We start from the raw sequence: 14,349 nt of genomic DNA on the forward strand, positions 1-14,349 counted from the left end.
GTGACTATCTGCACCAGAGCTTTGGGCACCCCCTTCCCACCTCACGCTTCTTTATCAGTCATACTAGGCGTATTTTCATCAGAATAGAACTATACAATGATCAACATGTGGGTCACAAAATTGGCACTCTGCAAAACGGATAGAAATAGTTCCAACCGACTTTTAGTGTTTTCAAAATCCTGACTCTGGCTTTTTTTTTTTTTTTTTTTTTTTTCTCTTGATAATTTTTCTACATCACTCCATACTCTCGTTCTTCTTTTCTGCCTAGATTTTCTTTCCCAGTTTGTCCTTGAGCATGTATTATTAAAGTGACATCTTGGTATTTGAGCATATTTTCTTTTTCTTATTTTACATATCGATCCTAGTTCCCTCTCACTCCCTCTTTCCTTCTCTTCCACCCTCCCATGTCCCCCAACCACCCTCCTATCCCACCCACCCTCCACTCCATATGTAGGATGATGCCTTCCAGGAGGGGTCATCTAAATCTGTCATTTGGAGTAGGGACTAGACCCTCCCTCCTGCCTCTAAGTTCAGGGAGTATCCCTCCATGGGGAACATGCTCCCAAAGTCCTTTGTGTAGGCCTTCTAACTGAGACCCATGTTCAGGGGGTCTGAGTCGGTGGAGGCCCATTAGCTCCTCCTGTTCAGGTCATCTGTCTCTGTGGGTTTCTCTAGCCTGGTCTTGTCCTCCCTCTCTGCATCGGGATTCAAGTTTGGCTCAGTGTTTAGCTGTGGGGTTTGCTTCTGTTTCCATCAGCTACTAGATGAGGGCTCTATGATGGTGGATAAGTTAGCTGTTGATCTCATTATCAGGGAAGGGCATTTAAGGTAGCCTTTCCACTGTTTCTCAAATTTTTAGTTGAGGTCAGTCTTGTAGGTCTCTAGACATTTCTCTAGAGTTAGTTTTCTCTTGAAACCTATAATGGCCCCCTCTTTTATGGTCTCTCTCTCTCTTATTCTCTCGTTTATTCCTCCTCAATCTTCTTAGTCCAACATGCTTTCCTATCCTCCCCTTCTCTTTCTCCTAGCCCCCTCTTCACTCACTGCCAGCCCCCCTATTCCCAATATGCTCAGGAGATCTTGTTCCTTTCCCCTTCTGTGAGGAACTTTGTATGGATCTCCTACAATCCTCCTTGTATCCTAATTTCTCGCGGTGGAACATTTTTTCTTATTATACCATTTAGTGGAGTACTTGATGAGCACTCTACAAAATGTTCCTTTGCAAGGTATGAGAGACTGCTCAGAAGTTAAGAGCACTGGCTGCTCTTCCAGAGGTCCTGAGTTTAATCCCCAGCAACCACACGATGGCTCACATCCATCTATTATACGATTGGGTGCCCTCTTCTGACATGCAGACATACATGCAGGTAGAACACTGTATAGATAATAAAATGCTCATTTCCAGGAACCTCTCCCACTGGAGGCGAATATGCAGAAGATGTACTGTATGGGAAGCAGGTAAAGGGCTCCTTTTTGGGTGTGTGACATAAAGAAGGCCCCAGCACAATCTAGGCCTCTTTGTACCCCATCTTGGAGGAATCATGAAGGTACCTAAGAAGACAGAGCTCAAAGACCTGGGACATGTTTGCAGTCTAGGAAGGAACCTGGTCCTAGAAGTCCCCTCAAGGGACTGGACTGTTTTTCAGGAGTACTCCATACCCCCATTGGGCTTTGCACTGAGCGGTGCTCTTCAGAAGGCCTCTGAAGAGCTGCAGTTCTTCCTCCAATACAGATATGTTCTCCGACGGTTTCTCGCCCTTCACTGTTTTTCCTATGCTGTTAAATGTGCTCACTCAATATGCTGAGTATTTCTTATTTTAACTTTCACAGGGAAAAAATATGTTAGCGATGATTCCATTTGTGTCCTGGGAATAAGCAAAAGAGACCTCCTGTTTCAACCAGTGGTAGAACTGAGGGAAAAAGCTGATTTAGAGTAAGTCCATGAAATATTCCTTATCTGAATCTCCTCATGAGAAGGGATGAGAACTAGCAGCTCTGAGGACAGCTTACCAGTGCTACTCAGCTTACTGTATGGAACTCACTCACTGAACTGTTTTCGTTGACATATGAGCATTTCCAAAGCTAGTTGTGTGTGTGTGTGTGTGTGTGTGTGTGTGTGTGTGTGTGTGTGTAAAGCTAGGGCAGATGTTTTCGATCAAAATAGAAGAGTTGGTTTGAATTGGCCTGTGGAAATTGCTCTATGCAGTGGAGTGTGGTGGATGCAGTGGCCTGCAATCCCAGCACTGAGTCTGATTCAGGGCAATCCTAAATACAAGGTCAGATTGGACAACATGGTGAGACTGCTTCAAAACACTAAATATATAAAAGGCTGAACATAGCTGGTGGTAAACCACTTACCTAGTTGTACTGGGTCCTAGGCTCAATCTCTAGTGACACAGATGTATATACACATATATACATACACATACAGGCACACACGTACACACACACACACACACACAGTATGGTGGTGATACTTGTCATCCTAGCATTCACTTGATAAACTAAAGGACTGCATGTTTAGTTTGTACTGGGCTACATAGTAAGACCTTGTCTTGAAATTAAAAACAGTTGCCATAACACCCCAAATTTCTTCAGGTGACCACAAAGCTCATCTTTTTTTGGGGAGGCTATTCAAACAACCCCCCCCCCAGCAGTCTGTAGCAGTAGGAAATTGTTTTCCAGTTCACACTTAATACTTGATGGTTTGTCTTTCTGCCAGGCACCGGATCCCCAAGGAACAGTGGTGGCTGAAACTGCGCCCTCTCATGAAGATCTTGGCCAAGTACAAGGCAAGCTATGATGTGTCCGATTCAGGCAAGCTGGAGCCCTTGCAACAAAACCAGGACACTGCCTATGGAGAACCAGCAGCCATCTGATCAAGCATGCTATCTATCTATCACCTGACCTACACACCTGTCTAAGGAAGCCTGTAAAATTCCCCAGGGACCATGCTTTTTGTAACATAGTTATTTATCAGCGCTTTATGCTAGTATTGTTGACCAAGTATCGTCAGCAGTAATAATCAGAGAGCACCAGTTGCCATAACCACTGAGAAATGAAACCCAGCCTCATGTGCTTGATCAGTTTTCTACTGTACCGGGTACTGTCTTGTACATTACCATGTGTGTATCTTGTAGAATTAAACATTTGGTTACAACTCCCATGCTACGCACATTGTTTTAAATAGGAGTCTCAAACCTCATAATGCTTTTTCCTTGACACCAAGGGTTTGGTTTCCTCAGCAGTTTTGTGAACAGAGGCTAGCTAGCAACATCTCCTTAGATACTTCGGGGCAGGTGTAGATAGACTATGCAAATGCAGAGTCATGAAAGGAGGGGAGAGAGGAATGCTATGATAAACAAACACCAGCTTAGTGCTGTTAAGTGATTGTGGAACTTCTCTGTGGCTGTACCGAAAGGGGTGGGTCAGAGGACCAGAGTTTGATGCCCACAACCCATTAAATAAGGAAGGTGTACCAGCAGAGACAGGCAGATAGATTCTCTTGCGTACTGGCTAGTCCTAGCCTGCTTAGTGAGCTCCAGGCCAGTGAGACACCCTATGTCAAAACACAAAGCAAAACAAATCAAACCATGGTGGATGATGCTTGATGAAGGACACCACAGGAAGTCTGATGACCTCTGACCTCCACATTACCTTCTCTCTCACATGCTCCATCCCTCACCCCCACCTCTGACATACAGTGCTTGTCTGGGACCTGTGCTTGTCTGGCTCTGACACTGATGATCAGGTAGGTGGAGAACATTAACTCCTGGGTTACGATTTCAGTTATTTAAGTGTACATCTCTACTCTTTGCTAGTTGTTCTTGTAAAATGAGATCAATTATAGAATGTTAAAATGACAAGTATGAACCGCGATACATGCCTTGTATTCTCAATTTCAGCCCTAGTTGTACACTAAAGCCAGCAAGGGAAGGGGGGTGGGGTGGGTTGCAGGACAATTGACATCAGCTTCTTTAAAAGTGGTGGTTCTGAGTGGAACTTGGACTTTCACCCTCTAAAAGACTCTAATAACTTACTGTAAGGGTTAATGATGGGGTCCTAGCCAATAGCCCCTCCACACCCTAAACTAATGAGTAATCTTCAGGGCAAAGCACCCCTGCCTCTTGTCCCTAGTCTGGGTGTTCTTAACTTCTACCTAAGACATCCTCTAGATATCTACAAAGCAGTAATGTGAGAAATTTTATAGAGGAAAGGGGTTTGAGAATAAAATAATAAAAGAGACACTCATTAAAGACAGAGGACGAAGCTTGAGTTAACACTATCACAACTAGCTCTCGAGGTGGGTGCTTGCTGGAGAGCCCCGTGAGACTCAAATCTGCACTTCAGGCCTATGGTGTGATCACACATACACCATGCAGACTTCTATATTTGTTCTTTGTTCCTTCTAAAATATGATTTATTCTATGTGTATGAATGTTTGCCTGCATGTATGCCCATGCACCAAATGCATGCAGTGCCCATAGAATCGAGAAGAGGATAGCAGATTCTCAGAAACAAGTTACAGATGGTTGTGAGATGCTGTATGGGCTCTAGAAACCCAACACTAGTCTCGTACAAAATCAGCAAGTACTCTTAGCTGCTGAGCTATTTCTCCAAATGAATATTAATATTCATTCTCCCCCCCCCTTTTTTTTTAAAGAATGAAGGCCCAAACACTAATTTTAAAGTAGTAAAGTGTTGTTTAAAATGACTAACACCTAAGTAGGTCAGAGTTGACTTTTATTTTTAAAATAAATGTTCTAGGCTTAGTAACATTTCAGAATTTTAATTTGTTCACCTTTGTCATTGACTGCATATTTTTAACGAATTTCTTCATGATCACAGTATTTCCTTAAGAGTTTCTGCCCAACTTATGAGTCAATAAACATCTTTGGTCAGAATTTTAATATAACTATGATTTTTGGAACATCAACATAAAGCTTAGTTTTTAAGAGCCTCTGATTTCTTACATATGCAAGACTCATTATCTTATGATCCAGGATGGGTCTTTGGCAATTTTTGAGTTCTCTGGTCCAAGTATAGCCAGGCCGTGTGTGCTCTTCCCGACGCCAAGGTACCTACAAGGGAGATGGCACATTGGACGATTTTCTAGTTGAAACATTTTTCGTGGTCAACAGGGAAGCCGTCACCTTTCAGAGTTTCCCTTCCCCAAGCTGACACAGGAAGCCAGGGCACACAATACTCACTTGTGGCTCACAGAGGTCAGTTTGTCATGGCTGACAGCAAAGAGCTGTTCCCGGTATGCCTGCTTCATCTCATCAGAGAGGCCATACAAGAAATGGTCCATTCCTAAAAGTTAAACCACAGGTTATATCTAGGGAGATGACTTGCACAGGGGCCTCTGTGCTCAAAGTACAGTGGAACACTCATGTCACTTTATGGTATGTTCTTCAATCAAAAGGGTTACATGGGCAAGAGAGAACAAACCTGCCACCCACCTCTATAAAATGGTACTGAACCCATTATAAACTCCCCTTTTCAGAGTACGGATAAAGAACCAATATAGGTCACATGGGTAACAGTATCACAAATAAAAGCCACACCAATAATGATGCACCAATGTTGTGCTATGTCAAAATGTCTTCCTTTACCCAAACTAGCTATCAGATCCCCTGGGAGCTAAGCTGTAAGTGGGTATGGACTGCAAGAGTCAGATGCTAAGACCCAAACCCAGATGTCTTTTTGCAAGAGCAATAACCACTCTTATTTGCTGAGCCATGTTTCATTCCACCCACCTTGGTTTTTGAGGGAGACCCTTCTTCACGGGCCTGGAGCTCACCATGTAGTGTATGCTGGCTGTGTGGCTGCAGAGCCTCAAGGATCTACCTGTCCTCAACTTTGCAGTGTTGGGATTACAAAGTACCTACCACCCTGCCTTGCTTTTTACATGGATTCAATGCAGGTCTGATCTGCTGCTAATAAGTACTTTACTGATGAAGCTGTTTTTAGTGTGAACACACAGGACAGAGATGGGAGACACTGGAAGAACACAGTTTTTACTGTGTTTCATTCATATGAGTCAGAGACACATTACTAAGAAAACTGCCTGGAATTCTGCCCCAGGAAACCATGGAGCTAGGTTACTAGGATTTAAAATACCTTTATCCGATGGAGCAACAGGAGAATCTACAGCAGAGAAAACAGAAAGTTTGGCTTCATCGATGTCCTGCTGTGTGAACTTTCCAGATTTAGCCCAGTCTATGGCCTTCCCAAAAGATTGGAGTGTTTCTACGGAGTTTGGATCCCTGGGAACCCAAAAGAGCCAATACTGAAGCATTATATATGGGCTGGGGGAAGGTGAGGGGGTGGGGAGGTGGGAGGTGGGAGGGGTTGGTGTCCATGATAATCATGTGGGTTTAACAGCTCTAATTTCTTTCTGATAGTCAAAGTCTCTGGAGAAATGTAAATCTAACCCAGGAAGGCTCATGACACACTTCTATATTTAATACCACAGTCACCTGCTTAACTCACTGCTCAACTGTGACTTCATCTAGAGGGAAAGTCACATGGATGGTGGTGGTGGGGGGGTTGGGAATACCATGCATTACAGAAGAGCAGTGGAGATGACACACGTTAAACTAGCTCTTACTTCCACACGACGCAGAATGATCCAGAAATGAGCTAGAGTTGGGGGAATTCCTAGAGTACTTCCTTGTGCCTATAGCTTCTCTTGGCTTTTTAGGCTCGCCATCAAGGACCTGAAGATTTGTCAGTGGGACTCTTCCCTGACTAAAGCAGAGGTTACATCTGCTTTAGTTCACAGTAATTGCACTAATGTTCACACAGGATGGTGACATTGTGATTAACAGAGCTGGGAAACATGACAACCCAGAAACTCACCTGTAAGAGTAAAGTGTGAAAATCCCACTGTGGCTGAGTTTAGCACCTCCACCATAAGCACCTCCCTTTTCTCGAATTTCTGTATGCAAGAATTTAGCTGTCATTAAACGGGCGAGGATCTTAAGGCTGAAATGAAGGGAGTGAAAAAAAAAGTTAGAGCATGCCTCAAGTACAGCATACAAACCAGTGTCAAGAAATAAATAGGGTGCATAGCTGAAAAGGAAAATAAAGTCTGGTTAGGTTGTAAGGTCTGACACAGGCACTGTGACTCCTCTATCAGGGAGGGCCTTGCTAAAGTAGGGCCCCTCGTTTCCAGAACCCCTTGCTTTCAGAGACGGATCAGTTTAGGTTGCTGCCACTTCAGGGCTTCAGACAGCCTGCCGTTCTCCTTGGGGATCTGTCCCTCTGTAGGACTCGAGGGTGCACTATCCATGTACCACTATCTGCTACTTTCAAAATTTCCCTGCAGCTCTCCCACGCTGTACGCCATGCCACCTAGATGGCTAATATCGACTGTCAAACTGAGGAGACACGTATGCGAAGGAGTTTTTAGACTGTCTTTAGCGCAGTGCGAAGACTGAACCTGAATGTGGGCAGCACCGTCCCATGGGCTGGGGACCAGACTGTATAAAAGAGTGTGAACTGAGCACCAGCATCCCCTGCTCTCTGCTTCCTGGCTGTGGACACAACATGAGCTGCTTCAGCTCCTGCAGCCATGGTGTCCTCATCCTGACAGAATGTACCTTCCAACCGTGAACCATAACAAACCTTCCCTTCTGTAGTGACTATCTTGCTTTTTTTTTCCTGGTGGCTTTATGGCCTTAACATCCTTGCTGATATTCTTCAGGGTGATGCGCACACATGCGTGCTGTATGTGTGTGTGTGTGTGTGTGTGTGTGTGTGTGTGTATGTGTGTGTCGCAAATGAGCAAAGTAAGTTGATCACTTTGAAGGGCATTTAGGGGTGTAAGTATGCTGCTGTACACAGGACTCCTTGGGGATATAAACAGTTCACAACAGTAACTGCATATAAAACTAGGCATTTTATTCATAAAGGTGCTGTTTATAGAACACTGGTGGGGTGTGCTTTGTTCTGCATATGAGCTGTTGCTGACTGGTACAGTCAGAGCATGCAGGTGACCGATTGGTACAATGTACACAGGGTCCAGTGTGTGAAGCTAGTGCAGAAACTTTGTGAGTACAAAGCATCCCTCACCCCTATTCCACTTACCTGCAGACCTGTGTGTGTGTGGGGGGAGTGTAGGCCAGAAATCAATGGAGAGTATCTCCCTCGCTCAGTCTCTGTATTACAAATCACATCAGAAAATTGTCATGTGCTGCCCTGCATTTGCTGAGAGCTGACTGGGCACAGGGCAGGTTCCCTTGTCTTAGACTTGAGAATGTTTAACTTAAGTATCCTCTAAGTTCTAGTGTCCTGGGGCAGGCTACTCCCTCTCCCCAAACCCTGTGACAAGGACAAAAGAGAACAGTTCAAAGGGCATTACGTATCACACAAAGGGATAACACTGCCAATTGAGTCTGGACTCTAACAGCTTTAGCAGTGTTTATTCAGTAACTTCTGTTGCATATTGTGAGTCTAGATTTGATACTCTGCTACCAACTGCTTGTTCTTTGTTCTTTTACTTCTAATTTCTATATGCTATTTATTAAACTCATTCATTTGTAACTGAAAGTTCAGTTATCATGGCCATTCTTCTGGCAGAATGTTCTTTATTGTTGAAAGTAGGGTTTCTCACTGAGCCCAGAGTACACTGATCTAGCTAGACTGGTTGGTCAATGAGCTCCGGAAGTCTGCTGTCTCTGCCTCTGTGACACTGGGGTTATAGATGCCACCACATCTGGCTTTTCCATGGGTACTGGGAATCTCACCTCAGGTCTTTGCACTCTACCAACAAAGCCGTCTCCCCAGCCAGTCTTCCTTCTACCTTCTAGCATGCTGGACGAACAATTTTACTGAGATCTAGATGTGAGAGAGGGGGTGCACTTCCACCCCTCCTCCTACCTGGCATGATCGGGATCAGCATAGGGGACAGTTCTGACACACTCGCCAACGTAATTCACAGGGAAGGGCAGCACAAAATGTGTCTTCATCTGGCACGGTTTGAAGGTGGGGTCCTGAGGGGCAGAGACAGGCCTGTGGGTCTGCACAACCAAATGTGGCCCACAGGTAGAAATGCCGGTCGGCACGTTCTCGGCATGGTCTTCTTCATGGGAGTCAGTACAGAGGTTCACATAACAGTACACTTATAAACTAACAAGAAACACTCTGCGTTTGGTCAAGGTGCATTAAAATGTGATTACTATTAAACTGAAAGCATTCCAGATTGCAGCTGATTGTCCAGGAACACATTAAACTGCTATACTCTATAAAAGCCAGACCAAGCAGCATACAAAGGGCCCAATGCCACTGCCTAACTGCGGCAGCTGCTGTAACTCAAGCAGCATAGACTACATTAAAATGAAGGTAAACTAAGAAGTGATGAGACCATTTGGCAGAAGAAGTAGAGGCTTATTAAGGACTATGACACCCATTGTGAGCTTTCTCAGGAGAAAAGGATCAGAGTGGCAATGGTAAGGGATAGTGAGTTCCCAAGACGAAGGTTGCACTCAGTCCCTGAAAGGCCCCACCAGAAGAACGCTGACCATCAGAGTGTGCTGGGTCACGCAGCAAGGAGGCCGACTGCCTGTGTCACTTACTGTTATCAGCTTTCGGATGATCTGGGAGCCGTTAACATGCGCACCACCATCACGACCATTGTGGGTAGGTTTCTGAAAATACAGTGTCCAAGAGTGAAGAGAAACATCCTTGAAATCATTATGAAGGTATGAATGTTGTAAAGTTCACAGAGTTCCTTACATGGGTTAGCTAAGGCAGACAGGCTTCATGTAAAGAAGTGAAATTTTAAGCATGTTTTTCAAATAGTCAATGAAGTAAGCTACTTAATAGTCATAAAAGTGTATTTCAGAGTCAGTCAGATGACTCAATGGACCTGGACCTGAAAGATGGAAAAAGACAACCGGACTCCTACAAGCACACTCATGCTCTCTCTCTCTCTCTCTCTCACACACACACACACACACCACACACACACACCACCCACCCACACACACGGGGGGGGGGGGAGGGAGAAGAGAGAGACAGAGAGAAATGTAATAGCAACAACAATAAAAATGATGGCCAAAATATCTCTGTGTAGTTTCCAAAGCATGAGGTTAGGGGAACATGACAGAGGGCTGGAGCAGTGGGTCACCTCCGTGTGGTCTCTATTCACAGGGTGGCGAGGAGGAAAAAGACACAGGGAGACCAAGTGACAAATGGAAGAAGGGACACATGAACCACAGTGTCAGCCTTCTGCAGTGACAAGTGAGGCTTCTAGAGATTCAGACTCAAGAACAAAACAAACCTTTGGAAATCAATTGAACTGGTAAGATTATCTATCATCCACAAGTACCCAAGAATAAAATCACAGTGAAAAGGCTTTTACCAACTTGTATCTGATTCCAAGCCTAACAAAATGCAGGAAACAACTGAACCAGATCAAGGTTTTTGGCTCTTTTTTGTACTACTACATCCTAGGCCAAAGTCTGTTCTCCCCTATCGGGAGAAAGCACTAACAGAAGTACATGGTATAGGGTTGAAGACCAAACCACAGGTCTGAATTCACTAGGCTGATTAAGTCACTCATTCCTCCCATGCACTTATCTCCCCAAATATAACTATAAGGACATCAGTATCTCATGCTATTGAGAATAGGTGACATGGCTTCTGTTACCTCAACAATATGTGGGCGGACAGGTTTCCTTTCCTTTTTGCTGCGGCCAACATTTCTAAGGAAGTTTTCCACCTCTTTCTCTGCCTGAGGCATCTGCTGAGGGGTGGCATTAACTGAGCATCTGCAGAGAAGAATCGTGTACATGTAAAACTATCTAACCAAAAAAAAAAAAAAAAATTTTTTTTACTAACTTAACACATTTTTGCATAAATGACACAGAAATGTGAAGTGATTAGCATAGTTTTTCTTATAAAATACCAAAATTAGATAAACAAATAAAAATGTTCAAAAGGAAGAGCATTCAGATGTAGAACTCAACAGCTGTTTCATTCTCTAGAGTGGCTCACCACCAGTGTGGTTGATGTGCCTGCCTTACATGTCACTGCCTCACAGCTGTTAAAACAAACACTTTCTGAAGAGCATGAACACTAACAGCTTCCAATGCCTTCAGCTTTCTAACAAAGAGCAGAAAACTTACAAAAAAAAAAAAAAAAAAAAAAAAAGACTATCCACAAAAGAATTCTACAGTCTAAAATGACAAACTTGTTGCTAAAGCAGAGAATTAAGAACAAAAATTGTGTATACATATCTTACATGTACTGCGTATAGGCACATGTGTACAGGATGGAGGCCAAAAGATATTGGATTCTCTGGAGCTAGAGTTACAGGCAGTTGTGAGCTGCTCAGTGTCAGTGCTGAGAACTGAACTCCAGTCCTCTGCAATAGTAGCAAATGCTCTTAACTGCTGAGCCATCTCTCTGGCCCCATAAATCAGAAATTGTAGAACATTGCAAAACATCCTTTTACAAATCATTGTAAAACATCCTTTTACAAAACTCCAAACTCCAGAGAATCACAAAGATTATGCATGCTTCCCCCTTTTGGTGTTACAATCACAGCAGTCACTCTTAATACTATGGATGGGCTCTATCTAGACTCACTGCTTGCAACTATTATCAATTTTATTGCATATAAGAAACTCACAAAGGCAGTTTTATGGAGAAGGAAACAGACACTTTAAGTGAAGTTCCCCAGGCTGTTCTTGGGTGTTATGATGAATGCTGGCTAACCTAGTCTAGGATGTGAGGGTAAACATAGGAGGAAGCCAGCATAGGGTATAGGTGAGTGCTAGGATGTAAAAATGAATCTTGGAGGAAGTTAGCCTGGGATGTAAGAACAAATACTGGGCCAGGCTGATCTTCAGCATTATGGTGAATGATGAACTAAAGCCTGGGGTGTAGGGGTAACCACTGAATTCATCTGGCCTGAGGTGAAAGGGAAGGAAGTGCAAGCCAGGCCCACAAGACACTGAAGGCTGGAGCACTGATAAGACACTGAAGGCTGGAGCACTGATGACAACTAGGCCCCACTCCTGCCAGCTAGTCTGCCCTGAGGTACCTACCTGTTAGTGATTCTCAAGAACTGCCTGGAGAAGCGTACCAGGAATCTACACAAAACATCTTTCATTACACATGTTCTTGTTAGTCATCAGTGAGTACCAAATCAATATTAGTGGTAGCAAGACACTGCAAGCAAACTACAGAGTCTTCATTTTTATTCATGCTCAAGCCTGAGTATGTAAAACTAATTTTAATGTGCACAAAATGCTACAAGACACTAGTTGTCCTGGCTAGTTTTATGACACAAGCTAGAGTCAACTGAAATGAGAAAACCTCAACTGAGAAAAAGCCCTCCATAAGATCCAGCTGTAAGGCAATTTCCTAATTAGTGACTATTGGGGGAGGCCCAGTCTACTGTGGGTGGTCTCATTCTTGGGCTGGTGGTCCAGGTTCTGTAAGAAAGCAGGTTAAGCAAGCCTTGATCAGCAAGCCAGAAAGGAGCACCCTTCATGGACTTATCAGTCCTTGCCTCCAGCTCCTGCCCGGTTTGAGTTCCTGTCTTGACTTCCTTCAGTGGACTGTGACACTGGATATACAAGCCAAATAAAGCCTTTCCTCCTCCTTTTGGTCATGGCATTTCATCACAGCAACAAAAACCCTAATAGGATGCCAGTCTTGAGCAAGATAACCTTCACTAGGTCTCATCAATCCCTTTTTATGAAATACTTAGTTTTAAAAGCAACTTTTCAGTTGGTAGCCTACATCTACTTTGCAGTTCTAGACTTAAGTCAGTTGCTTTTTCCTCCACTTCACCCAGTTTTTATTAAATGCTATTCTTTTCGTTTCCACAAAACATTATTTTGAAGTACAGAAGCAATCCTGTAACTTGACACCCACACCGCCACACTTTCTGTTTCAAAGATAAATTCAGGTAATTACACATCTTCAAATAAAAAATACTGGAAAATGACACCTTGAGAGATGGTGTGAGTCATCTGCTTGGGAACAATTGGGGTACCCACCTCATGTTATCACAGTTTAGTAGGTATTTCTTGATGCGGGGGAGTTTTCTCAGGATGGGCTTGATGTCTGTCATTTCTGCAATTCTTTTCATCAACCTCACCTGAACCAAAGGAGACAGACACCGAGTCAGACCACACTGACAGCCAACACACTGCACAATTCAAACAGATTGTAGGTGACAACCATGGTGGCTGGGATGAGACATGTACCTGAACACTTGGTCCCCTGATGGTGGTGCTATTTGGGGGAGATTATAGATCCCCTTGGAAGTGCAGCCTTACCGGAGGGGGAGGGGATGATATGTTACTGGGGGTGGGCTTCCTGTTCTCTCTCTGCTTGTGGCCTCTGTTTCTGTCTCCTGTTGCCATGCCTACCCTACCATCATGGACTCTATCCCTCTGGAACCACAAACTAAAATAGATCTCTTCCTTAAATTGCCTTTGGTTATGGTATTTTATTACAGCAGCAGGAAAATAACTAACATAAGAGTTTTTGTGATTCTCTAGAATTTGGCAGTTACAAAAAGTATGTTTGCTGAGCACAGCAATTTTTTTTTTTTTTTTTTTTTTTTTTGTAATTTCAATGTTAGTAGTGATTTTTTGAGTTTCATGTTGTCTGTTTCTTCTCTGAATAGGTCTGAAATGCAAACATCCCTAATACAGGTCCTGACTGACCACTGGATATGTCCTGGCTCTGTGTGGGCATGTGTTTTTAAGGCCAGCATAATTTGGGTTGTGCTGAGGGAATGTACAGAACAAAGAGGAAAGTGAATCCAAACAAACACTTTCCTCCGTGAAGTTTGGGAATTAGGAATCAGAATTAAGCCAGGCAGTGATGGTGAATGACTTTATCCCAGAACTCAGGAGGCAGAGGCAGGTAAATACCTGAGTTCGAGGCCAGCCTGATCTACAGAAGTGAGTTCCAGGACAGTCAAGGATACACAGAGAAACCCTGTCTGTGTATGCAAAACCAAACAAAACAAAGTAACACAAATCAGAATTAAGTTAGAAGTTAGCCTGCTGGTTTCGGTGTCGGTGTCTGTGCACATCTATGTATTTTTGTGGCCATGTGTACAAACATGCAAACATGCATGTGTGGAGGCCAGAGGACAACTTCAGCTGTCATTCTTTAGGATCCACCCACTTTTTTTTTTTTTTTTTTTTTTTTTTTTAAATGAGACAGTCTTTCAGTGTCCTGAGACTCCCAAAGTAGGCTTGGCTGACTGGCCAGCAATCTTCAGGGATCCACCAACTCTCGCTTCTTGGCACTGGTATTACAAGTGTAAGCCATCAAACCGGGCTTTTAGAGAGTTAGCTTTCTGAGATACAA

The 14,349-nt window shown here is 43.7% G+C and overlaps 2 protein-coding genes across 5 annotated transcripts in view; one reads left to right on the forward strand and one right to left on the reverse strand.

Moving 5' to 3' along the window:
• The window catches only part of Pfkp (phosphofructokinase, platelet), a 61,946-nt gene extending 58,782 nt beyond the window's left edge, over window positions 1-3,164 (forward strand). For all 3 annotated transcript variants that reach the window (XM_051194787.1, XM_051194786.1, XM_051194788.1), the window contains 2 exons: window positions 1,831-1,933; window positions 2,723-3,164. In XM_051194787.1, coding sequence (XP_051050744.1) covers window positions 1,831-1,933; window positions 2,723-2,879 — 260 coding nt within the window. In that variant the 3' untranslated portion in view covers window positions 2,880-3,164. The remainder of the gene's footprint in view (window positions 1-1,830; window positions 1,934-2,722) is intronic.
• Window positions 3,165-4,726: 1,562 nt separating this feature from the next.
• Pitrm1 (pitrilysin metallopeptidase 1) overlaps window positions 4,727-14,349 on the reverse strand; it is a 29,817-nt gene continuing 20,194 nt past the window's right edge. For both annotated transcript variants that reach the window (XM_051194785.1, XM_051194784.1), the window contains exons 20-27: window positions 13,020-13,120; window positions 10,658-10,778; window positions 9,582-9,653; window positions 8,887-8,999; window positions 6,865-6,990; window positions 6,124-6,269; window positions 5,211-5,313; window positions 4,727-5,081 (exon numbers count right to left, since the gene is read on the reverse strand). In XM_051194785.1, coding sequence (XP_051050742.1) covers window positions 4,988-5,081; window positions 5,211-5,313; window positions 6,124-6,269; window positions 6,865-6,990; window positions 8,887-8,999; window positions 9,582-9,653; window positions 10,658-10,778; window positions 13,020-13,120 — 876 coding nt within the window. In that variant the 3' untranslated portion in view covers window positions 4,727-4,987. The remainder of the gene's footprint in view (window positions 5,082-5,210; window positions 5,314-6,123; window positions 6,270-6,864; window positions 6,991-8,886; window positions 9,000-9,581; window positions 9,654-10,657; window positions 10,779-13,019; window positions 13,121-14,349) is intronic.

This window comes from Phodopus roborovskii, unplaced genomic scaffold (genome assembly GCF_943737965.1).
Source record: "Phodopus roborovskii unplaced genomic scaffold, PHOROB, whole genome shotgun sequence".
NCBI lineage: Eukaryota > Metazoa > Chordata > Mammalia > Rodentia > Cricetidae > Phodopus > Phodopus roborovskii.